This window comes from Notamacropus eugenii, chromosome 1 (assembly GCF_028372415.1).
Source record: "Notamacropus eugenii isolate mMacEug1 chromosome 1, mMacEug1.pri_v2, whole genome shotgun sequence".
Taxonomy (NCBI): domain Eukaryota; kingdom Metazoa; phylum Chordata; class Mammalia; order Diprotodontia; family Macropodidae; genus Notamacropus; species Notamacropus eugenii.
This window is the reverse complement of record NC_092872.1, coordinates 215,410,856-215,437,608: the sequence shown is the minus strand read 5'-3', so window position 1 is coordinate 215,437,608 and position 26,753 is coordinate 215,410,856. Positions and strand designations below refer to the sequence as shown.

The 26,753-nt window shown below is 40.1% G+C and overlaps 1 protein-coding gene and 1 long non-coding RNA gene across 5 annotated transcripts in view; one reads left to right on the top strand and one right to left on the bottom strand.

The window, feature by feature from the left end:
• HPSE2 (heparanase 2 (inactive)) overlaps nt 1-20,236 on the top strand; it is a 724,961-nt gene extending 704,725 nt beyond the window's left edge. For both annotated transcript variants that reach the window (XM_072626990.1, XM_072626982.1), the window contains one exon: nt 10,876-20,236. In XM_072626990.1, the coding sequence (XP_072483091.1) occupies nt 10,876-11,041 (166 nt within the window). In that variant the 3' untranslated portion in view covers nt 11,042-20,236. The remainder of the gene's footprint in view (nt 1-10,875) is intronic.
• The window catches only part of LOC140516058 (uncharacterized), a 74,742-nt gene that overhangs the window by 40,379 nt on the left and 7,610 nt on the right, over nt 1-26,753 (bottom strand). The gene's annotated exons all lie outside the window — the stretch shown is intronic.

Sequence of the window (26,753 nt, the reverse complement as noted above, 5' to 3'; positions counted from 1 at the left end):
TAATGTGTCTGTTTTCCTGCAGCACCTTCAATATTTGTTATTTTTCTTTTTTGTCAACTTAATCTAATGGGAATGAAGTAGAATGTCAGAACTGCTTTCATTTGCATTTCTTCAATTTTTAATTATTTGAGGCATTTTTTCATACACCTACTGGTAGGTTGTATTTATTCCTGGTAAACTTTCTGTTTATATCATACTTACAAACAAAGTGACTCTGGGTAAGTCACTTAAACTCCGTTTGCCTCAGTTTCCTCATCTGTAAAAATAATGGTACTGCCTCCCAGACTTGTTGTGAAGATCAAATGAGATAAAAGCACTTTGTAAACATTAAAGTGTTATAAAAATGCTGGCTATTATTATTATATGTTTGATCCTTTCTTAATTGGAAAATGGCTTTTATTCTTATAAAACTGAATCAGTTCCTTATATACCTTGGAGTTGAGACCTTTATCAGAGAAATTTGTTTTCCTCCTAATTTTGGCTGCACTGATTTTATGTAAAACTTTTTAATTTTATGCAATCAAAATTGTCTATTTTCTCTTCTGTGAGCCTCTCTTGTCATTGTTTGGACATGAGCTGTTCCCCTAGCCTAGGAGATTGGCTTAGCCCTCATGGCAAATAAGAGAAAAGAACTAAAGAAAGGCCCGATTTTTTCTACTTTCTGTGCCTCACTTTCTTTGCCTGTGTTCTGCTTCTGATCTGTCAGATTTAAGTTTAGAAATCATGCAGACCTCATAAAAATAATTCATAAAAGTTTAGGTCGATACATTGCTTTGTGTGCGGTGAGTAGTATAGGTATTATTGTCTCCGATTTTATAGCTAAAGAACTGAAGTTTTTAGGGAGATTCTGTGACTTGGCTAGGTTCATACAGTCAGCAGGGAAGCCTGGCCACCTGCCAAGTCTTCTAATTCTAAGCCCAGAACTCTGTCCACAGCCAGCACCCACGACTTTCCATATAACTCCTTGTTCTTCATACTTGAAGAATCATTCTTGTTGTTCATACTTGAAACAAAAGAAATGATAGACAATATTGACTTTTGATCATTCTTCAGAAAAAAAGCTAATAGGGTAGGTCTGATAGTCTTAAGAACCTACTTACCTGGAATGAATTAATAAGCATTAAATGTCTACTAAAGGCTAGGCACTGTGCTAGGCCCTAGAAATATAAATGCCAAAACAAGAGAGAGGACTTTAAATTCTAACAGAGGAAGATGACCTATATAAAAGAGAGGCTGCCAGGGAGAGGAGTCCAGGGGACCATGGAGGGAGCCAGAGAACAGTCGGTCATCACACCCTTTTCAGAAGCAGCTGGTAGATGGTAGTATTAACCTGATTGTAGTTCTCAGAGCAAGAATTGGAAAGGGGGTGGGGAGAAGACTTGACTGGCCTTCCTGGGGAATGAGTGGTGAGAAGGGGATGCCTGGTCTGGGACCAGCTGCCCATAGAGGGCTAGGAGAGTTTATACTCACTGACTCACTAACATGGAGGATTCAGCCCCAGGGGAGATTTCCAAAATCCTAGTGGTTCAACTCTTCCAGGAGAGAAGAGCAGAGCTTCTGGCAGTTCAGCCTAGAGAAAGCAGTTGCCCACAGAAATAGCAAGATACTTGCATAGGCCTTGATTTCAAAGATTGTTTTTTAGAAGTTTTTTGAAGTCATTGGTTGCACATTTTCCCAATGAAATTAATCAACAAACATTTATTGAGCACCTACTGTGTGCCAAGAACTATTCTAAGTGCCGAGGCCACAAAGACAGAAGTAGAACAGAGGAGACGACATGCTCATGGCGAGGTATACTCCATATGCAAGACACAACACATAACAGACAAATCACAGCACCCCCTTGGAGGGGGGGCATCACTGTTTGGGACTTTGGGCAAATCACTTTACCCTTCTGTGACTTTTGGATTCAGTCAAAGGGCCTCATTTGAGGCCCACACAGGTTCCCCACCCCTGGATTAGATGATTGGCCTCTATAATACCTTCCAGCTCCAAGTGAATGATCTATGAACCTCTTTCTAAGATTCTTCAGTCCTCACCACAAAATACTGGAATGAGATCCCAGCATTATGAGATTTACAAAGATCTTTCCTCATAAGCCCATAAAGTATGAAGAACATCCTTCTAAAACATGGGAAGATTCCATTTTATAGATGTCTAAGTGTCTAAGTGCAACTTTATGGAGTCTAAGTGCAACTAAAAGAGGGAACGGTCAGGTAGTAAAGGAGCAAAGCCTTTACTGGAATCCCAGTTTTACCACTTACTAGCTTCATGACTGTCCTTCCAACTCAATTTCCTTATGTGGAAAATAAGATTGTGCTAGATCTGCAAGATTCTTTCTAAGACCTCTTAACATTCTATTGTTATATGACACAAGCCTGATTCAATGAGTTATGCCTACAATATGAACTTTAATCATAACCCTGTCCCTAGTTTTATAAAGGAGGTTCCCTTATTTTTCTGAATGGTGCTACAAAAGCTAAATCTAAAATACATCAGCTTGGTGGCCTTCGAGGATAGAAAGGGGTAGGAAAAACTAAGATAAGGAAGATAATGAGGGGACTTAGTTTCTTCAAAGACTCCCAATCATCAGAAGGGTGGGGAGGGGGGAAGAAGGGATAAATCTTTCTAGCCTTCACTCGTACCCTCTCCAGCTTCTTTCTTCTTGTCTCTCTGTTACCTTAAATTCCAGTGTAGGAAAGACTTGTGATATCTAGAGAAAAACACTGGACCCCTATTAAGCTTCATGCAAAGCTAGAATGTGGCCCCACACAAGCTGAGGTATCCCAGAAAAGGCTACTTATCGACTATCCAGTCCAGTATGGGACAACTAGTAACATGGAGGCCATCCCAGAACCAATAGTGTCTGTCATGGTCTCCCTATTATGGTAGCATTCACTCACCCAAATTCTAAAAATAACTTCCTCTCCTTAATCTACACCAGATGTACAGACCATCCCTAAGGAAAGGAGAATGAAGCCCCTTCTGTCCACAAACCCTACTCTGTTTCCCACCCCCTGCTTTAACCTGCCAGTGACCTGAAGGAACTCTGGGCAGCTGTACATACCAACTTACTAGCTCAATGATGGGGGACTCACGGGGGCAGCTCTGGCTTCAGGAGGCCAGTAAAGTGCAAACAGGTGCACACCCAGGCTCCTCTTGGTGCTTGGGAGAATTGGAGCTGGCTGAGACCCGAGGGAGTCCAGCCAACACCCCACACCTGCAGCAAGGCCACTGCTCCCCATTTCTAACTGCACAACAAGGAATGGGAAACCCACATCCCTCCAGCAGGATTTTTCACAGCATATTCACACATTTTCTTAATATTAGGCAGAATTCCAGATCTGTTCTTTGCCAAGTCAACAACATGGAAGAATGTCTCAGGGTTTTGATTGATATCGTGGCTCATTTATAGGCAAGGCCAAGTACAATCCCCATCTTAGAGTCTCTGTGGTGTTTAAACCACATTCTAACTTCAGTTGATATCAGAGTCTTCAGGTCTTTTTGTATAGGACGAGAGTGCCATCTAGTGCCACAGCAAGAAGAAATCTGTATCACTCAAAATAGGAAGAAAAAACAGAATTCTAGGATCTAGCGCAGAAAGGAAACCATCTCGTCCAACCTAATTTTACAATGAGGTAAATATAACTAAGGCCTAGAGAGGGATCATTTCTTGCCCATGGTCACACAGCAAGTCAGTGACAGAACCACGGCTAGAATTAAGATCTTCTGACTCATTCCAGAATTGTTTCTACTATTCAAGTTGTACATGCCCAGAGAAGAACAGAGAGAGGATATACCATTTCACAAGTCTTCAGCCTCACACTTCTGAAAGAGTACTTCTGGGGTACAAACAATGCCTCTATTGAACGTGCTCAGTTCAGTTGTAACGTGGTGACCTCCAGAAAGTGATTTTGGCTCTCTGGGCCTGTTTCTTCATCTGCAATATGAAGGGCTTGGGCTAAAGGATCTTTTATGTTCACTTATATTCTGTGAGTCTGCGTCCTTTGTTCAGCATGACACCTACAGTACTAATTATGATAACAGATTATATAACTGCATTATAGTTTGCAAAGAAATGTATATGCTTTGTCTAATTTGATCTTTGCAGTAACTCTATGAGCTAAGTATTTTTATTCCCATTTTACTTAAGAGGAAATTGAGGTACACAGAGGTAAAGTTCCTTGCCTAAGGTTCCCACAGCTATTATGTGGCAGAGCCTAGATTCAAACCCACATCTACTTAATCCAGGTGCACTGATATTTTCATTATACTGTACTACCTCTGTACAAGGAATAAAACAAACTTCATGGGGCTCCCAAAATTACTTGTTATAATGGCGTGTCTTTAAAATAAATACATTTCCAGTCTGCAGTACCTGGAGATGATAATTAGCAAAGAGGGGAGTGATGTTTTAGTGTATGGGTGGTTTAGAAATATATGTGATAACTTCATCCAATCAGATATAAAAGGATTCTTTCAGATATATCCTGAGTTTCTAAATTCTTTAATGATTTCCAACATTCTTTAATTTCTCACTTCCCTCTGTCAGTGTTTGACCAACAAGTTGAAGGGCAGAAGAGTTAGTAATCACGGTAAACGGACCTCTGATTCAGAGAATGCCATCTCGACATTAACCCCTAAGTCAGCATATGTTCATACTAGCTGTTGGCCCCTTCTACTCTCCTTGTGGTCTAGGAGAAGGAATATGGAACACAGTAACAAAAAAAGCCCAAAGATCCACCAAGACCCTCAAAAGGAAATACACAGATCATAAACATAGGCACAGAAGATGTTGGTTTTTGTTGTTTGCCTTCGTTCTGGAAGAGGACCATGACATCACGAATGGGATGCTATGACTTGTGAACTGGATTTAAATGAGACAGGGCTGCGCAAAGTCGCTAGCCTTATTTTCTCCTCTAGAGCCATCTGGGTACAGTGGCAAAATATGGATCAGCATGACTGGGGATGGCCCCAGCTATAGTGGGAGACTCTGGCCTTTTTAAGCTAAAGTCTTTCTCAGCTCTCTTTGCCCCATTCAGTGATTAAGCGTAAGTTAAGAAATGAGGCAAAGAGTGGCTTCTTCTACCTAGTCACAAAAGAAAAAATAATCCTTCTGGGAGAGGAAGGCCCTCAGATATCTAGACAAAACAGAAACAATTGCTTTTTATACCCAGAGCCATCACAGCCCAAACAGAGACCAAGTGAGGTTTGGGCTAGGACCCATTGTTGGCCAATTAATGAGAGCCAGAGTGATTGTGGTTTAAGCTGTAGTCCTTAAAAGAAAATCTAGCCAGTAAACCCCAAGATGCCTTGTGAAGTTTCAGCAATCAAAATGTATATTCCTTTGGGCAGAACACCCACAGGTAAGGGTACTCCATATTCCATATGTGGACAGAGAGAGAAGAGGGAAGGAAGGAAGGAGGAAGCTGTGTTGCCCAACTAGAACTGGCCAGTTGGGTCCCCAGTGGGGCACCTACTACTATCTACAGATTGTTGTTTGTCCTCCATTCTCTAAGAGGACCATGACATCAGGAAGGTGATGCCATGACGTGCAAGTGAACTGGATTTAAGTGAGGCAGGGTTGTGCAAAGTCACCAGCCTCACTCTCTCCTCTGGAGCCATCTGCGTCCAGTGGCCAAGGCACAGAAGATAGAAATCAAGAAAATTAGCATCAATGCAAATAATAAGGCTAAAGAAGAAATAGTCAGGAACTTAAATGTTTGTGAATTGATTTTTAACTGATCTTGATGTGTTCATATCTGTTTACTAAATGTGATTTTTTTCTATCTAATTTTTTTAAGATCAGCTTTTTGAATCAGAAATACATTTTTTTTTTAGTTGATGAAGTACACTAACAGTAACATGTTCAAATCTGACTGGGTCACATTTGGGAAACTGAGCTATCTTTCAAAGATAAGAAATTGCTTTCTGCCACAAAAGCCCATCTCTTTAACATCATTCCCCCAATGATTATACATGCTGTGAATTATGGAATATCACAACCTCAGAAGAATAAAAAGTACAAGTAAACCCAGAAGATGACAGAAAGATGAATTGTGGTTGTAATCAAGCTATACAGCAGGCTGCCAATGAAATGTAAATTTAATGATATAAAGGGTAATAACAAGGATATATATGAATAGAAAAGCTTATAGGGTAGTCACGTAGCAAGAATAAGAGACAACAGGTGGATTGCCAACATGGTAAGCTTGTTTTTGAAGACATTAAAAGCCTTTCAGTATGTTGAGTGGACTGTGTATAGAGAATATATACTTTCTATATACTATAGAGATAGTATATGTTGGTTATAATATGCATTGATGGAAGACTTATCTGCCCCAATAAAATCATATTCCCTTGGAGATCAATAAGATCTATTCAAACAAAGCCATCCATACTTAAGATGTAGAATCATTCTGATATATAGGATGAGATTATGAGTTACAGTTATGTTTGAAAAGTCAGATGCCCCTTCCCATCCCCCACAAGCCCATAACAGGACTAGGGTTCTTCTGAACAGAGTTCTGTATTGTGGAAAGAGCCCAGGGTTGGGAGTCAAATGTTTCCAAATTCCAGTTCTGCTACCTATATAATCTTAAGCAAATCACTTAAAACTCTCCGGGCCTTAGTTTCCTCATCTGTAAAACAAGAAGGATGGACTATATAGATGGTCTCTAAGGACCCTTTTGGCTCTAAAATTCTATAATCCTATAAACTCTAATCCAAAACCAATCTAGACTTCCCAGAGCTGTTCTGCCCCCAAATGGCTGTTAACTCTACTTTCCACCCAAGGCTAGCATTATTTAAAATCGAACCCCAAGGGCTGTCTTAAAGAGTTGGGATGAGAATATCATTCATCTTGAATTGTTTTTCCTGGAACTTCGTGCAATCAAAACCTTCTTCATATATCTGTAAGTCTTGGATATTAAAGTATCCTGGGACCAGTCTGGGACCTGGAAAATGAGATTAAGGGCAGCTGGCTGAAAAGCCTATAGAACTAAAGAAGCAGATGAAAAGCTGCCTGTGTGTGTGAGGGGGAGGTAAGGAGGGGAAAGTGCAGTAAGGGCTGAGGCATGGAGATCTTTACTCTAAATTAGTGGTGACACTGACTCTAATATGATAACATGAAAAAAAAATTAAGTAAACAAGTTTAAGAAATTGGAAAGTAGTTAAGACTTTGCAAAAACAAAGAGTGATAAAATGCAGTTGTCCTAATATTTGGACAATTTAAGTATATATCCCTCAGCAGGTCAGGCATGCCAGGGTGTTAAGGTAAATACTTCAACACAGACTGGATCATATAGAATTTCGTTTGAAAAACCATGGACAACTGAGAGGTACCAGACTATTGAGAAAATATGATACCAAACCTTTGAAAAGTAAGAAATATGATCCAGGAAAATACCATCTGGGAAGTATAATCCAAACTCTTAGATGAGTATTACAACAAATTTTCTTTTAAAAATACTATAATCAGGAAAACAAAATGTATTTAATAAACAGAATTGTGTCTTTTCTTTAATAAATCAAGCTAGGGGATAAAGGACATGTCTTTACAGCATTTCACAAAACCTTAACTTTAAAACCTTAAAATTAACTCACTGCCTTGACGGAAAGATGGTCACATAGGTCGTTTTAAGGATGACAACTACTGGTGATGACAGATAACCTTATGTCATTGAGGAAAAGTATCTTGTGAGAAACTGCAGTAACACAGATAATTTAGGTCTTACTGAGCATCTTCGCGAGCCTTTGAAAACAACAGTAATTAGTAAAGCCATAAATAATACTCTATAGACTGAGCACCAGAAAAATAAAAGCCTGAGAGCTGGAAAAATCTAAGCATGAGGACCCAATGATAATGCAAAACAACAAAAAACCAGTTCATCAATTAGAGAGAATTTAATGATGTCTGTAAAGATAATCAGCAATGAAACTACCACCTTACATTGATATTATTTTTCTATTTTTCAAAGTATTTCCACATCTCTTATTAGACTGTAAGCTCCTATGCCTTACAACATAGTTAATCACTAAGTAAACATCTGTTGAATTATTTTTCATTTGCTTAACAACTGGTACGATAAGTACAGAAGATATTCATCTCCCATTTAATAGACAAGGAGCCTAAGACTCAATTGGATAAATAACTTGCCCAAGTTCATCCAAGAAGTTAATGGCCCAGCTTGGCACAGAATTCCTAGTCTGGTGTCTTCCATTACCACATTGGCCTCTTCTTGCAAAAGACAAATTAACATTATTTTTCAGTTTAAATTAATTAGAAATTATAATATTCTAATTAGTATAGTATTCTGAAGTGTTGTTGGGGGGTTGGTTTTTTTCCAGGTGTCACCTGACATATTGCAAAGACAACAGTAGCCTTCACCAGACTCAAACCTACAAGAAGGAGGGTATCAATTTAATTCATCAGTTTGCTAGTGAGAGAGATGTTTTCTTGATCTGTATCAAGAAGCCTAAACCCACCAAACCTTGGATTTGAGAGGCCCAGGCAGGAAGGAACCCCTCACTCACCTAGTTCAGAATTCTTGGGTATGCTATAAGACATATGCTTCAAAATTACTGAAATAGGGAATCATTTCTGCTGCAGAGTCCCCACTGCCACTGTTGAGTTCTCCCCTTCTCATTTACAGCCCTCTATGTTTATAATACACAGTTAGTCCACCCGATGGCTCTAAGCACATTTTATTGTCTTGAACAAATAGGGCAGGAAAACTGTCCTTAGGTATTTCCGAAAAAGGAAATATCTTCTCTCTGTCCCTCCCACTTTACCTTTGGGTGAAAGGATGAAGGGCAAGAGGGGTCAAGGACATATATCAACTAAAAATAAAGAAACAATATAAGTGAGAAGTTTATCCTCTTCTGTATCCAGCTGACACAGCTTTCAAAAGCTGTTAGTTTAGAGGGCCCCAAAATCCATCTCTGCTGTAGACTCTGGCAGCACCAACTTCTATAGACCTTGTAGACACTGTGTATCTCTGCCCTGGGCACAGATCTCAGCTCTCATACCCTGCCCCTGTCAATGTGGCCTGACAGTGGCCACACCAAAAGTGGGGCCTGAAAACAATAGCTGTTCTCTGTAATCACCATGGCAACAAGTACACAGCTCCCCATGTCTCTTTCCTTTATTTACTTTTGCTCAAAACTTCTGGGAGGCAGAGCTATCAAGAGCATTTACCTATTACTGGGGGGGGAGGGAAGGGGGGAGAAATAGGGAAAGGGGGGAGAAAGAGGAAGAGGGGAGAAGGAGACTGAGAGAGACAGGGGGAGACAAAGACAGGGAAAGACAGAGGGAGACAGAGAGAGAGGGAAAAGAGAGAGACAAAGAGACAGAGAGAGGAGATACAGAGAGAAGAAAGGGGGAGAGAGAGAGAAAGGAGAGGGAGAGAGAGAAAGAAAAAGAGATAAAAATGGTGATTTACCAAAGAGATCCAACATGGTGAGCTTCATCAGCCCCATAGTTCAGGTTTGTACCAGTAATTATCAAACTTTTTATCACTTAGACAGTTCATTAATACAAAAAACCCCACAAACTTCATTCCCCATGGACATTATCACCAATTACCTTGTTACTGGAGAAAAAAAAAAACTGACCAGAACACATAGTAATGGCAATAAAAACCTTTATCAACTATCACACTTGGTTGAAACAATTCTAAAGAAGTGATATGACTGTTTCGAAAGATGGTCTGTCTGTTTACTAGATTCTTAAAAAACTCTGCCAGAGTAATCTCAGTGGAGAGATTTGTTTATACTATTGTTGTACTCAAAAAGCCTTCAGTGTTCCCCATTATATTCCAGATAAAGCCCGAACTCCAACCTATCTGCCCAGCCTTATCTCACAGTAATCCTTTATAGGTATAGTCTGGTCTTGTCAAACTAGACTACTTGCCAACCCTGGAACTGATCCCCATCATGTTCCATTGCTGTGCATTTCCCTATATTTTTACCTATACCCAAAATACAGAGTTATAACTAGGGTGAGGCAATCAGAACTCTGTCTCAGAGTGTCAACATCATAGGGGGTTTAATTCCTCCTTTTGATGGTCAATAAACCATCATCCTTGTATTTTGAAGTCCTCTGTAGGCCTATACCATGAGACATAGTTCCACTCTTTTGCCACCATCCCCAGAGTCTTGTCACTAAAATGCCTCCAGAGCTCATCTTCTCACAAATCTCCCTCGGGCTGCGACTGCCTCTCCTGATATTACTGTTATCTATAGATCTGGAGATAGACTGTCCTTTGCACTTCTACCACTGCCCAGCCTCACTATTTGTGCCCCACAGGAAAGAATCTTAGTTACACCTCTGCTCATATGCACTCATTCCACATTATCTCTGCTTGATGAAATTCTTCCAGGCCTCCTTCCAGTTCCTTTGCCTCCATTAAGCTCTCCCTGAACCTTGTAGTCAGAAGTGATTCCCTCTTCCTCCTCAGCTCTCTCCTAGCACTGTGTTTGTAACTACCCCTATACCAATCACGTTCTATTTTGTATTGTATTTATTTGTACCCTTACTAGATTATAAACTACTTTGTGGCAGAAAAGATATATCATTTGCCTTTGTATTGCCACATTGCCTAGCACAGGGGTTAATACAAAATAGATTCTTAATAAAGCTCATGAGAAACATCACTTTGTTTTCTCATCTGTAAAATGTATTAAGTTACCCAAAGAGACTGGCAAACAGAGCTCCTCTGACTGAATGAATCATTCATTCAACAAATAGTAAGTGCCACTGTATACATAGCACTATGTGAAGTACAATAAAGCAAACTGTCTGGGAACAAACGGGCTAAACAGTTTAACTGGACTTCTGTGAAATCAACCATCGATTGTTTTTCCTCCCTATAGGTCAGTACAGCTCAATGGCCAGCCTTTGATGATGGTGGATGATGGAACTCTGCCAGACTTGAAGCCCCGACCCCTTCGAGCTGGCCGAACACTGGTTATCCCACCAGTAACCATGGGTTTTTATGTAGTCAAGAATGTCAATGCTCTGGCCTGCCGGTATAGATAGGCCTTCTTCACATTTGTGTGCCAGTGATGGACCTGCTGGACCTGTTTTAATTCTTCAGACTTAACAGTATCCTTTTTTCATTGACAAATATCTTCTTAAAGCAGACTAAAAGAAACCCTGCTTCCAAGTCCTGCTGGACACAGCCTAGACCTTTCCAAGAAGATCTTAAGTTCCATGGAGTGAAAACGTATGCATACATACATCATACGTATATATATATAAAATACTTGCAAAAGACAAATACATAAATATGTGTGCATATGTATGTATGGGTAGATGGATGTATGAATGAATGAATCTGCACCTAAAAATAAGCAGGCACTCACCCTCCAGGGCGAAATGTCACCAAATGCCTTCCTGTTCTGGCTGCCCATCTACCTGACAACAAAATCTCACACTTCTGTTGCTGCCCATCAGGAAGAGAGAAAAGAAAGGGAAGAGAGGACTTGCTAGAGCCCAGAGCTAATTCTAAGCACCTCACCTTTTGCTGTTATCTGCTGCTGCTCTGGGTTTCTATGTACTGTTACCCCTCTTTAGGTGATAGGGTGAGGGAGTCAGTTCAGGGCCTGGTGGATAAGCCTTGTCCAACTGATATCAATGTGTATGTATATGCATCTGTGACACTGACATTACTTATTTGCTCAGTTTCTGGGGTCCAAACTCTTAAGATGTAGAGCTGTAGCTAAGCCCAAATTTTGAAATATTGACCCCAAATCCAATTCCTCCCGAGGCTGAATATTATTTGGACAACATATATCAAGTAGAGAACAATGAATCTGTGGAGAATGATCAAGAAAAGAAAAAAATATCCCTTCACCATTCCTTCCTGCAAGTAGCTCTTAAGCCAGTGGGGAAATATGACTAATATTAAGTTCAAATAGGCGAGAACACAAATAACAAAAACAAAACATACAGTACTAATATTAACTGATCAGAGAGAGATGAGCCCTGAGGAGGGCTTGGTCCAATTCACCAACATTTAATGAGCTCTAGGTGTATGATACTGTCCAAGACTCTAGGATAGATGTATAATAAATGATCCCAAACCTCCAGGCATTTATAATCTAGTAAGAAAAATGACAAAGAGGCACAGATACTTTAGAATGTGCTAAGTCCATTAAAAAGTTACAATCATGATACTAAAGAGGGAGAAATTTCTCCAAGTTCTGGTGGGGAAAGGGAGGGTCAAGGAGATGGCATCTGAGTTGGGTCTTGAAGGGTGGGAAGGATCTCAGCAGAGTATTGAGTGGGGCTAAGCAAGGTAAGGTTAAATAGGGAAAACTTCATGGAAGGAGTAAATCAACATTATCTCAGAAGGTTAAAACTCAGTTCGGTATTTTCTACCATCTTCCCACTTAATGGAATAGTAAACAATGGGATCTGCCTATTGGTCCATATGAAATAGCCAGATCCATTGAGCGTAGCTTGGCTAACTTGGCCATGCAAACTAGGCTTTAAGCAACACGTTTAGGGAGAGAGAAGTGAAGTTCTAGTAAATCATGGAAAAGAAGACACATTTATGGAAGATGAAGAAAATGACAAGTACAAACAAAGCCTCAGGGAGGAATTTGGGCAAACTGTTAAATAACTTTGGTTGGGCAGGGAAATGAAAAGTATCACCCAGAGTATAGCAAACTGAGTACAATTTAGAGGAATTAGGAGCAATTGGTAAGGGACCTATTATAGCTCCATGATTACGATTTCCATTTTACTTGAGAAGTCACTACCAATGTAGGCTTTAGAGCAATGGAGTGACAAGACTGAAATGGAAAATAATTTTTGCTGCTGTTTATAGGAGAAAATAGAAGGAGAAAAGCTAAGATTCTGGGTGACTAAAATGCTGTTGCAACAATGCTTATTAGGTACATTAGGTATCTGGACTAAATTTATAACCAAGAGAACAATGAGAAGGGGCAGATCTGAGAAACAGAACAGAAGATCTAACATGACACACTGACAGTGGTTGTAGAGTAAAGCAAATGTTCTGATCCTAGAGAAATGTGTGGACACTGAATATTAGCAGTGAAGCTTTCATTACTCTGGGAGTGGCGAATCACTTATGGGAGCCTAAAGAAACATTTGAGCTCAGTTTTTTTACATGCTTTAGTTTTAGGTGTTAGAATCCCACAAGAGATATCAACAGACAGCCAGAATTATGGGACTGGAGTGAAAGCTAGAGACTGAAGATGGAAACCTTTTGTTCAAACAGACAACTTCCTTAAGACAAGAAAGAAAGAGCAGAGGGCACAACTCCTTGATCATCCTTCAAGATACCTTCTGTAGTATGTTAGAGTACAGCAAAGTCCTGTTTCAGGACGGAAAGGAAAGCAACTAGCAGATTCAGAGAGTGAAAAGGAAAGGAGAAAAGAGAAAGAGCGGAAAAAAGGATATAAAAACTGAGAGGAAGAAAAGTGGTAACAATAATAAGAACAACTCCCATTGAAATACAACTTTGAAGTTCTTCTCAACAGCCTTGTAAGAAGTAGGCAGGACTAGGATTTATCACGTTCCTGATGCAGAAACTCAACGAGCACATTCTGCTGCAGGCAGCCAGAGAGCCAGTCTGTGTTCTGTCTAGGAGAGCACTTCAAATAAGTCCCCGGAAAACTTCTAGGCCTTGTCGAGGAAAGAAGCACAAGAGAACAATCAGACAGTCATGGCATCCGCTCCATTTCCTCACAATGACAAGTTGGAAGCGACCTTAGAGACCTTGTCCAGGTTGAAATTGAGGCTCAGAGAGGGAAGGATTTGCCCAAGGACACACAGTTAATAACTAACTGGCAGAGTGAATAAGCTCTCCAAAGCCATTGTTGTTTCTACTCTATGGCAGAAATCTTCATTTATGTTAATGGCCATGCAGCTGGATCCCCTCCTTCACAGAAGACACCCATTCAGTAAAGGTTAGGCACCTATTCAGTGAACCATATATAATCTGGTCTACATAAAATGCAGAAGGCAGTAGAGTGTAACCCTAAATGCCACTTCCTGCCTATTCTTCCTTCCCCACCCTCCTTCATGGAAATACTTCTAGAGCTAGAGAATGATACATTTTTAATACAAAGGATTACATGGCTTTCTGGATTTTTTTTCTTTGGGGGCCCCAAATGCCAGCATAATTTGCTGCTTCTTGGAGAATAAAGATAAAGAAATCCAACCACCACTAAACAATGGGCATTTATTAAGCACTGTACTAAGTGCCAGGGATATAAACACAAAAGTGAAACAGACCCTGCCTTCAAGAAGCTTCCATTCTACTTGAGAAGAGAATGTGCACGTATGTCCAATACACAGGCGTATACAAAATAGGTACAAGTTGATGGGGTAAGGGAGGATGCTAGCAGCTGGGGAAGATCAGAAAAGGTCTCATGTAAGAGGTAGAGTTTCACGTGAGTTCTTGATTTCAGTCTTGAAGGAAATTGTGGTGGTAAAGAGGGAGGGCATTCCACTCACTGGGGACAGCCATTATAAAGTCACTGAGAATGGAAATGGAGTACCATGTATGAGCCTGAGTAAGAAGGCTGTTTTAACTGGATTATAGTGTGTGCATTAAGGGGAGTCATGCATAATGTGTGTGTGACTAGAAAAGTGAATTGATGTCAAATTATGAAGGGCTTTAAGTGCCAAACAGAAGATACTTAACATTATCACACTATTTTCTATAAAATAAACAGAATTTCAGAGTTAGAAGTTCAACCCAAATCCCCCCAAAATAAAAAAAAAATTCCCACCACAACATACAAACAAGTGGCTATCCAAACTCTGCTTGAAGACCTTGAGTCTGGATATCCAGCCTATTTCACTTTTGGACAGCTCTAATTATAAAAGTTTTTCCTTACACTAAAACTAAATGTGTGCCCATATGAGTCACCAGAAGTGGTCATCTGATTTAGTGTTTGACAAGTGTTTGAAAAAACATCAAAAAATATAAAATTTATTATATTGTAATTCAATATAAATGAAACTTGCCTTGAACTTTGTCCAAGGGATGCTGGTACCCAAAGTCCTGAGATGATTGTGTTTTTAAGGCAGTTGTAAAAATAAAGCCACTCGTGGCAAGTACCACAAGGCATGTTTCCAGTATAACCCAGAGAGTGGAGACACATGGAAAGACCATAACACAAAAGAGCTAAGCAACATGCTTGTCCAAGTCTGTTTTCATCAAAACAACTTACATGGAAGGGACTAAGGGGGTAAATAGCAATTAATTACTTTTAGCAAGCTTAATACATTGTCTTGAGGAAATACTTAACTGAGAAGATAAAAATGAATATTATAAAATTAGAACATTTGGCAGAGTTGTTTCCTGTTCCTTCAATCTTCTTTTTCCTTTTTGCTCCTAAGCAGGTTGGAGGGAATATGTCTGAGAAGTGATTCTCCTATTTTTCTAGAGATCACATCCAACATCTGGATGCTCAGCTTTTCTCATTCATTTCAAATCAACAAACAAACAAACAAAAACAAAATGCTACCACTGTCCAGGATAAGAAATAGCTAGGACAGAGGCAAAAAGGGCTGAAATACTGAACTAAGATGTACTTAAAAAATTATAACTACTATTCCCCCATTCCAATTTATTCTGGGCCCATGTGGCACATGGTCTCAAGAGCCCCAGACCCTACTGTGAGAATGAGACTGTTTGAGGATACAAGTCTTCAACCTGAATCCCAAAACTACATAAAAATTATTAGCTCTCTCTGTCATACTGTGAAACAGCAGACCTCTTGAGGACTATGGGGTAAAGATTTACCATAGAGGACCTCTAAGATTCCTTCCAATCAATCAGTAAACATTTATTAAATGCCTTCTATGTGCCAGGCACTATGCTAAAGGGTTAGGGATACAAAAAGAGGCAAAAGATAGTTCTTGCCCTCGAGAAGCTTACAATCTAAGGGGGGAGATGACAAACAAATATATATAAAACAAGCTCTAAACAGGATAAGTAGGAAATAATTAACTGAAGGAAGGCACTGGAATTAAGAGGGGTGAGGAAAAGCTTTCTGCAGAAGATGGGATTTTAGTTGGCTCTTAAAGGGAGCTAGTCAGAAGTCAGTAGTCAGAGCAGAGGAGGAAGAATATTCCAAGCTTGAGGATCAGTCAGAATAACTAGAGTCAAGAGATGGTACATCTTGTTTGTGGGAGGGTCACGATACTGGTGTCACCAGACAGAAGAGTACAAGTTGGGAAGTAAATTGTAATAAGATTGGAAAGGTAGGAGGGGGATGAGGTATGAAGGGTTTAAATGCCAAACAGAACATTTTTTATTTGTTCCAGGAAGCAACAGCCACTGGATTTTTTGAGTAGGAGGGGTGACATGATTGGACCTGCACTATAGGAAAATCACTGAATGAGGATGGATTGGATCAGGGCAGGTAGACCCATCAGCAGCTATTGTGGTAGTCCAGGGGAGACATAATGAGGGCCTGCACTAAAGTTGTGGTTGTGTCAAAGGAGGAAAGGGGGCAGAGTGGAAGTTTGGGAACCTAGTCATTGGTATTAGCATTCACTTAATGATCACCATGGGTTGGTTACATGTCAAATACATAAATAAAAGTGTAGATATTAATTATGTTATGTCAACAGGCACCAAGAACCCACATTGCTTATGTTGAGACTACCCATGGCTTCACCTTCAAAGTTTATTGATAGAAGTAAATTCTTCAGTCTTTTATTGGAAAAGGGCAATTATTTATGAAGAGAATAGAATGCAAGGGGGAGAGCAGATGTACAAAAGAACCTTTCAGATACTTGAAATGTCATTCAATAGCCCCTCAAAGACAGAGTAAAAATAGAAACCCAGAATCTGGAGTATGTACTTTTTATATAATAATAGCTTTTTCAAACTGCCCAAATCTCCATCTAGCACCTCAGTTCTCCCCCACTCCACCAACTCACTAGCTGTCCTAATATCTGCTTTAACAATTCTTTCCTAGCAATCATACTTTCTTTCAAATTCCACCAGCCCACCTCTGCAGGTACTTTTCTCTGCCTTCCCCTAGTCTGTGGACCTACCAACCCTTCCCCTTTAAGACTGATGTATTCTTTGTTGAGTTGGCTTTTTTGTGGAGTCAAGGGAGAGCAGGATTTAAACCCTGGCTTACTAGTCATGTGACCCTGGGCAAGTCTCTGAGCCTCAGTTGCCTCATTTGCAAAATGGGGTTAATAATATTTGCACTACTTACCTCTCAGGTTGTTATGAGAAAAGTACTTTGTAAAGTTTAAAAGCACCATGTAAATGTGAGTTATTGTAAGAATCTGTTAATTTCTTAGGCTATCACAACTGTTTTGTAACAGCAGAAGCATTCATACTAAGCGTTTGAAAAACAAGAAGACTGGGCTTGTTATGGGTGTCATCAAAGAAACTCCTGCTTTGAATAGAGTTGAGCAGAGGGTCTCAATGCTATCCCTTCAACTTCAGGATTCTATGATTATTTTCCACGAAAAGCAGCTCTCAAATAAGGAATCTGATTTTTTCTAAAACTCAAGAAGAAACAAACAAAATGGACAGTTAGAATCACAACCATATGTATTAATACTGCCATTTATCAGCTGTCTCCTTACAAAAAGTACAAATATATCCTATCATGAAAATTACTCTTGCATAGATAGATCTCTTCTAGCTCTGTCAATGAGCCTCCTTAATGAATAATAATAAATCACTCTCATAGAGCATCTGAAGGTATACAAAGCCTTTTTTTCCCCATAAGAATCCTGTGACATGAGTAGTACCGACATTACTATACCTATTTCACAGATGTAAGTGAACTCAGAGAAGTCAAATAACTTGGCCATGGTCACACAGCTCGTAAGTGAGAGAACCATGATGATAACAGTATGATCTTGACTTTTATGTGAAGTGTTCCTTCCACTGTGCCACACTGCCTCAATAAGGAACTCTTCCACAAGATTAAATTGTGTTTTCAGATAAATCACTAGCCTGAGATGTTATGACCAAGAAGGGTTTGTGAAGAGCATTGATGCTCTTAGATTCCAGATATCACCTCAGGGTCCACTCTCCCCAATTCAGATGCTAGTACATCACCTTTAGAACTGAAGAACACTTGAAACTAGGGGCTTTCACCTTATCCACAACATACTTGCTACCACTACTTGATCCCTTCTTTCAGATGAAGCAAAGCACTGGTATTTCCTTGTAACTGAGGTTCATTCCGTATCTCACTGCTCCAAAATGCAAGGTAGTGAATGTGTTTTCAAATATTGTGGCTGGATCTGCAATGTCCCTTTTAATACAGGAAGAAAAAGAATGACCTTCCATTCAATTCAGACCATTAAAAACCTCCTGTCTGTAAAGCTAACACCAGAAAGTTGCATGATTTGAAAAGAAAATAAAGTGGGCTCATCATACAGAGAGGGAAAGAATAAACAGGAGAGCATCTCTATGCTCCATTAGTATCTCAGTCTTATCAAAGAATCCAGAGAAAGCCCCTTTGCACTCAGATGGGCCTCTTGTGGAAGAGGTACAGGAGGACCTGGACAAGTGACACTCAGAGTCAGGAGACACTAGTGGTTATGGGCCACATTTTGAGTGAGGGTAAACAAAGTAATAGCTCTCTGACCTAAGGCTTAATGCCTTATAAAACTTGTGCTCACAAAAACCCCTAAGGTGAGATGGATCAAATATCATTTTATAGTTGAGAAAGCCAAGTCTCAAAAAGGTCAAGTGCCCAAGGTCACACCACTGACAAAAGGTGGGAGCTATACCTCTGACCCACCTATTGTAACTCCTGGGTCAGTCCTCTTTCTATGACCCCATGCTATGGTTCTCCCCTCAAGGAGTTTATACTGCAGAAAGGGAATCATACATAATACAAATTAGAATATGTCAGTGCTTGGAAGAATTATGAAATGCCTATGAAAGATTCTACCTCTGTCATAAATAGAGACATCTGCTCCTGCCTCCTTAGCTTAGTTCTGAGTAGTATCTCCTGATAAGTATTTCAAATCAGTACCAAAGTGATGGTAATTAAATTTTTTCACACCTCTAGGTAATGCTTAGTGAATGGTAGACCTAGCCATGGCATCCTACCTGCTTTCTATTTTCATGCAATAGTGCTTCTCCTACTGCCTTATTTGCTGACAGTTTATTACTAGGTGACTGAGCTTAACAAGGTTTTGTTTGTTCTGAGAAAAGGGAGGAATAGATAAATACTTGTAAATGCCATTTAACACCAAGGAGGAGAGGAAGAAAATAATTTATTAAGTGCCTACTGTGTGCCAGGTACTGTGCTAAGTGCTTTACAAATAACCCATTTAATCTTCACAACTACCTTGGGAGGTAGGCCTTGTTATCATGCCCATTTTACAACTGAGGAAAACTGAGGCAAACATTAAGTAATTTGACCAGCACTTGATCCACTGTACTACCTAGCTGTTTCTAGGTAAAGGATCATAGTATCAAAGATTTAGAACTGGAAGTGATATTAGATATTTTTTTCAATCCCAACATTTTATAAATGAGGAAATGATTCGTAAATAGGTTAAGTGAATAAGGTCACACAGGTAGCAACTTGTAGAACAAGCATATGAACACAGGCTCCAAAACCAAGCCAAACCAAAAGAGCGCCATTAGTTCCCCTTTCATTCAAAGTGTCCCTGCTGATGAAAGGATGATCTGTGTGTGTATGAGAACTGAAAGAGGATTTGAGCATACTTGACGTGAGTTTATAGCACTTCCTCCTCCCTGTGCTAGGGAGAAATTGCTAGGAGACTATATTGATGACCTGAAGCTTTAAGGTGTACCGAACCCCCATGGGGCTTATACTCCGTCCATTGTTCCAGTGATTTAGAAGAGGAAAAGGGGTCTACTAATCCAAACCCCAAGTCAGCCCAAGCCTTCCTTATTTCCTTGCATCACTAATATTATAATTATTATAGTGCAAGTATTTCTGGTTTTCATGTTGTAAATGTTGTGTATTAAATTATATTTTCAGAAGAAGCAAAAATAAACTTTCAAAGTTCTATTAGTCTGGAAGTTGGCAAAGGAGAGAGTCCAAGTGACACCTCCCATAGAAAGTCTCTTCAATGTGAGGGGGAATTTTACAGGTGTTAATATTTTCTTCCAGAAAACAGATTTTATTAAGGATTATATGAGTCTGATGACTGCAAAGAATTTGGGTCCATGAGGTATTTTATATTTTGAAGTAATATTTTGGAAGTAATAAAAAATGGAATATTCAACTTTCTGTCCTTTGAGCATTTTGTGGGGAAACATGGATGAGGACATATATGAGAATTTTTATTTATGCCTTCCTCAGTCTTAAAATGTGTTACTACTTGGTTTTTTAATTTGATAGCTTCCACAATGATGACATGGAGTCTTGCCACAAGTTTAGACAGAAGTCATATTTGCTAATCATTGGTTGTTGACCACATGTATGAAGACAATTTTAAAAGTCAGCATTCTCAATTTGATTATCAATTAATTGAATTGTTAGGAAACTGCCTTCAACCTGAGAGAACACATTTCAAATCACCTTTTAAAAAAACTTTATGTTTGATATTCTCCATTGCCTAATAATATTCTAAGTCTGGTAATTCCAAATGTGCTCCCTAGAAATTGAATCTGTAAAACTAAGAACTAGAGAGAATTTGATGTGCCCTAATCAAAGGCCACCACCCTATGGACCACAGTCTAAAGAGTGTAGAAATCCTCTGTCCTTAACACTATCTCTTAACCACATGATCTATCCACACAGGATTTCAGTTATCCTTCAAACTCCATGCAGGCTATTTCATACGGTTTCTATACAAAGACAGCATAGTTCTGGAAACATCACCATAAAAACTAACCTAAAATAAACCTATTTCTACATCCACTTTGTCAAGGTGTAATGGAATTTTTCTCAGGAGACAGAATTTCCATAAAAGAATTTTTTCTTGATATTTGGTAGAGTAGACACTCCCTGGCAAGAACAAGATTCCTAGCTGTCACTGGCTTCTTCCAATCTGACCTACAAGAGAACAAATACTTTAACCAGACACAAAGTTACTTATACTCTAATTTTTATAGAAAGAGAACTATCTTTCATTGGTGAAACTAGCGTAGCAGAAATTCAAGACAAGAACGTAGAATTATTGCCCTGTACACCAAAATAGAATGTCTATCACTCAAAACATTTATTAACAAGTGCACCTGGGTTATTCTAACTGCTCCCTATTAACTGAGCTCTAGCTGTGACTGACACTAATCCCAGTCTTATGCATACAAGTTTCTGTTGACTTACATTTTTTCTACTCTGGATCATGGCCTGGTAAGATAGGCGTCTGGTTTTTGTGAGAAGCCCCCAAGGCAGTCATCAGCCCACATTACTGAAGCCAATTTCATCCCACAGAAACAGCACAGTGCAGAACATTTGGTGTAACCTAAGAGACAGTATTGTGCTGGGTTCCTTTTCCCTGATGAGACTCCTCAAGGTAAAAGATCAGAAGAGTTTGAAACCAGACAACACTGGCGCCTGATTCAGTGAAACAGGTAACCTATTCCAGCTGTCTGAGGCTGCAATCCCTAACGCCTCCACCTCTCAGGGTTCACTTTTGCTCCAGGACCTTTAAAGTAAACAGCTTGGTTTGTACTAAAAGGTATGCTACTTGGGCAAGGGGGGAGAGGGGAGAAGAATGCAAGAGAGCCTGACTACAAACTCACTGGCAGTTCACAAACCAGGCACAGAGAACATCAAGAAGAATCAGCCTATTCAAGTGATGACAGAGCCCTGGGGCCTGAAAGTCAAAGCAAGTTCAAAGCTGCAGATGCCAGAAGAGAGGATGCCAGGGCCTCCTTGCCATCTTGAATCCATCCAAGCATGCAGCCCCTGGATAGTGAACTGGATTCGTAATAGCAGGAAAGCAAATTAGCAATAAATAAAGCTAATTAGTTCAAGCCCCTAGGCCCAATGTCCACAAGTTAATAGTTTGAGTCTAAAAGAAATGCACTATATTGGAAAAGTCAGAACAAGCCCAATTCCTCTGAGTGCCATGTAATTTTTCCTAAGTGATATATAGGGAACCTTACATCAACAAATGACTACTTAGTGTTCTATACTAAAAACACTATCACGCTAATAAAGGTTTATTTTTATATACAATACAAACACTTTCTTTAGATAGCAAGGTTTTGAAAATTTTGTCCAGGAACAGACAAAACCTGTTCAAGAACTCCAAAGACAGCCACAAAGATACAAATCCCCCATGTGAAAATACCTTTTTGTGTTAAGAATCTATCTTCTGCCTGTAAAAGCCAGTCTATGGGTTCCAACCACTGTTGATTGTCATTCTATGACCACACCAAATTTACTGAAGTTTTCTTAAACTATTGTTACTCTGGGCATTTGAGAGAAACTATTCTTGACAAGGTCCAGTCATCCATGGCACACTGACCTGATGTTTATGTGTATCTTCTTTCCCGGTGAGATGAGTAATATATGGCCTGTTCTAGGCAAATCCTGTAGTCACTGGATCAGGACCGGCTTGTCCTGTTCTAGTATTTACTGAGAACTGTGGTCCTATTGTGGTGCCCTGCTGGGATACATATGCTGCTATGGTACAGAAGTCCCTGGGGATCAGTCCTGGGATAATGGACTTTCCAGCAGATTGGTAGTCAAATTAAAATTGCTTCACAGATTCTTGACTCAGGCAAAATTATCTGAGATGTAAATTTTACTTAAAACTAAGGAAGACCTGGATGTTAGGTAAGCTTGGAGAACTTATCACCAGAAGATCAGACACAAGGTGATGAATTATTTTGGCCACAAAAAGTGATGAAATCTCTAAGGTTTATAGGGGTTTCAGTTTGCATCAGTGGAAACAAGAGAGATATATGTATAAACATACATATGAGTATCTTTTGAAATGTATTTTTCTACATGGCTAATATGGAAATGTTTTGCATGACTGCACACATATAGTCTACAGCAAATTGCTTGCCTTCTTAAGGAGGGAGGAGGAGAAAGAAGGAGGGAGAGAGTTTAGAACTCAAATTTTTTTTAAAAAATGAATGTTAAAAATTGTTTTTACATGTAACTGAGAAAAAATATAAAGGAAAGAAATGTCTGGTCTAGCAATGTATTCCAAAGCATAATATTTCCCTTGTACACTGCTGCCATCAAGCATCTAAGTCTCTGGCAATTTATTAAAATTACTGAATAAGTGTGAATAGTATTTAATTACTATAATAATTAGTTATTCCTGAAAAGTTTTTTAAACTAGAAGTTATTACTTAAAGATATTTTCCTCCATTAAAAAAAATTCTCGGGGGGCGGAGCCAAGATGGCGGAGTAGAAAGACGCACATACACATAGCTCCGAACTCACAACCCACAGAACGGCTAGAGGGGACCAACCCACGGTGAATTCTGCACCTAGACACCACGGAATATTGGAGCGAGGGAGATTTCTGTTCCGGAGAGACCTGCAAACCTCTCGCGGGGGGTCCTTCGCACTGCGGACTGGGCGCCGGGACTGGGAGCTGAGTGCAGCCCTGCAGCGGCCGCGACACGGTGAGGAAAAGATCCAAACGGGCTACGGGGATGAGATATCCTGCGGCCACTAGGGTCCCTCGACCCACAGAGGGACCTGCAAACCTCTCGCAAAAGGTCCGTCGCGCTGCAGACACGGAGCCCAGCCCGGACCTGCGGCGGCCACGGCTCCGAGAGGTAGAGATCCGAGCAGGCTTTAGGGGCGGGATCTCCAGTGGCGGCACAACCCCCCCCCCACCAACAGGTGACGAGGGTCGGTGAGAGAGTCTCTTTGGCGGGTCGAGAGGGGAGTGGGGTGCCCCCATGGCTCGGTTCCCCCCCCCCCTGGAGATAGAAGCTGAGAGGCGGCTGCAGACAGGGGCTCCCCAAATGGGCGGGAGCCTGGATCCATTGTGGAAGGTCTGTGCATAAACCCCCTGAGGGAACTGGGCCTGAGAGGTGGCCCTGCCCCAACCTGACCATCTGAACTTAATTCTCACACTGAATAGCAGCCCTGCCCCCGCCAAAAGCCCTAAGGCGGGAAGCAGCATTTGAATCTCAGTCCCAAAACGCTGGCTGGGAGGACCAGGAGGCGAGGTGGGTGTGAGGAGAATATTCAGAGGTCAAGCCACTGGCTGGGGAGAATGCCCAGAAAAGGGAAAAGAAATAAAACTATTGAAGGGTACTTTCTCGGAGAAAAGACACCTCCTCCCTTCCTTTCTGACGAGGAAGAACAATGCTTACCATCAGGCAAAGACACAGGAATCAAGGATTCTGTGTCCCAGCCCACCCAATGGGCTCAGGCCATGGAAGAACTCAAAAAGAATTTTGAAAGTCAAGTTGGAGAGGTGGAGGAAAAACTGGGAAGAGAAATGAGAGGGATGAAAGAGAAGCATGAAAGGCAGATCAGCTCCCTGCTAAAGGAGAACCAAAAAAATGTTGAAGAAATTAACACCTTGAAAACTAGCCTAACTCAATTGGCAAAAGAGGTTCAAAAAGCCAATGAGGAGAAGAATGCTTTCAAAAGCAGAATTAGCCAAATGGAAAAGGAGATTCAAAAGCTCACTGAAGAAAATAGATCTTTCAAAACTGGAATGGTTCAGATGGAGGCTAAGGACTTTATGAGAAAGACAGATATCACAGAACATAGCGTGCAGATTCGAAAAAAAGGAAGATAATATGAAATATCTTATTGGAAAAGCAACTGACCTGGAAAATAGAATCAGGAGAGACAATGTAAAAATTCTGGGACTACCTGAAAACCATGATCAAGAGAAGAGCCTAGACATCATCTTCCATGAAATTATCAAGGAAAACTGCCCTGAGATTCTAGAACCAGAGGGCAAAATAAATATTCAAGGAATCTGCAGAACACCGCATGAAAGAGATCCAAAAAGAGAAACTCCTAGGAACATTGTGGCCAAATTCCAGAACTCCCAGGTGAAAGAGAAAATATTGCAAGCAGCTAGAAAGAAACAATTCAAGTATTGTGGAAATACAATCAGGATAACACAAGATCTAGCACCCTCTACATTAAGGGATCGAAGGGAATGGAATAGGATATTCCAGAAGTCAAAGGAACTAGGACTAAAACCAGGAATCACCTACCCAGCAAAACTGAGTATAATACTTCAGGAGAAAAAATGGTCTTTCAATGAAATAGAGGATTTTCAAGCATTCTTGATGAAAAGACCAGCGCTGAAAAGAAAATTTGACTTTCTAACACAAGAATGAAGAGAACCATGAAAAGGTGAACAGCAAAGAGAAGTCATAAGGGACTTACTAAAGTTGAACTGTTTACATTCCTACATGGAAAGACAATATTTGTAACTCTTGAAACATTTCAGTATCTGGGTACTGGGTGGGAGTACACACACACACACATGCACACACGCACACATACATAGAGACAGAGTGCACAGAGTGAATTGAAGAGGATGGGATCATATCTTAAAAAAAAAAATGAAATCAAGCAGTGAGAGAGAAATATTGGGAGGAGAAAGGGAGAAGTTGAATGGGGCAAATTATCTCTCATAAAAGAGGCAAGCAAAAGACTTATTAGTGGAGGGATAAAGAGGGGAGGCAAGAGAAAAACATGAGGTCTACTCTCATCACATTCCACTAAAAGAAAGAATAAAATGCACACTCATTTTGATAGGAAAACCTATCTCATAATACAGGAGAGTGGGGGACAGGGGCACAAGCAGGGTTGGGGGGAGGATGGAGGGGAGGGCATGGGGAGGAGAATGCAATCCGAGGTTGACACTCATGGGGAGGGAAAGGATCATAAGAGAATAGAAGTAATGGGGGTCAGGATAGGATGGAGGGAAATATAGTTAGTCCTATACAACACAACTAGTATGGAAATCTTTTGCAAAACTACACAGATTTGGCCTATATTGAATTGCTTACCTTCCAAAGGGAAGGGGTGGGGAGGGAGGGAGCTAAAGAAGTTGGAACTCAAAGTGTTAGGATCAAATGTAATGTTCTTACCACTGGGAAATAAGAAATACAGGTTAAGGGGTCAAGAAAGCTATCTGGCCCTACAGGACAAAAGAGAAGACGGAGACAAGGGCAGAGAGGGAGGATAGAAGAGAGAGCAGATTGGTCACAGGGGCAATTAGAATGCTTGGGTTTGGGGGGGGGGGGGGATAAAAGGGGAGAAAATTTGTAACCCAAAATGTTGTGAAAATAAATGTTAAAAGTTAAATAAAAAAAAAATTCTCACCAAATATTATGAATTTATACAGAATCAGGACTAAGTGTAGATAAGCAAGGCAGAGTGCCACAAACAAGATAGGGGCATATAATAAACAATAATTTTTATTGACATTTGTTATAAATAAGCATTTTAATTCCAGAAAAGTTCTCCTTTCCATAGTATTGGTTATCTTATGATAAACTGCATGTTATATGCATTGTTTAAATCATGTTTCAAAGTTTTTTGAGAAATGTTTCAATAAATACTTTTTGGGCATCTACTACATATAGACTCTGTTAACCACTGGGGGAGATGTCATGTGACTTATAGCTCCTAATCCTAAATAGGGATTTTTTACATGAGGATAATTGTGGTAATCTCTGGAAATTTTTCCTTCACTTCTGTACTTTTTGAGTTTCCCACAGGCCTGGACAATTCAGAGGGAAAGAGGGAAAGCAAAATAGAGATTATTCTCGGCCTTTTCCTATCATGAAGGAACTACATGGGAGGTAATGTTAATTCCCTCTGAAGCTAGGACATAGTAA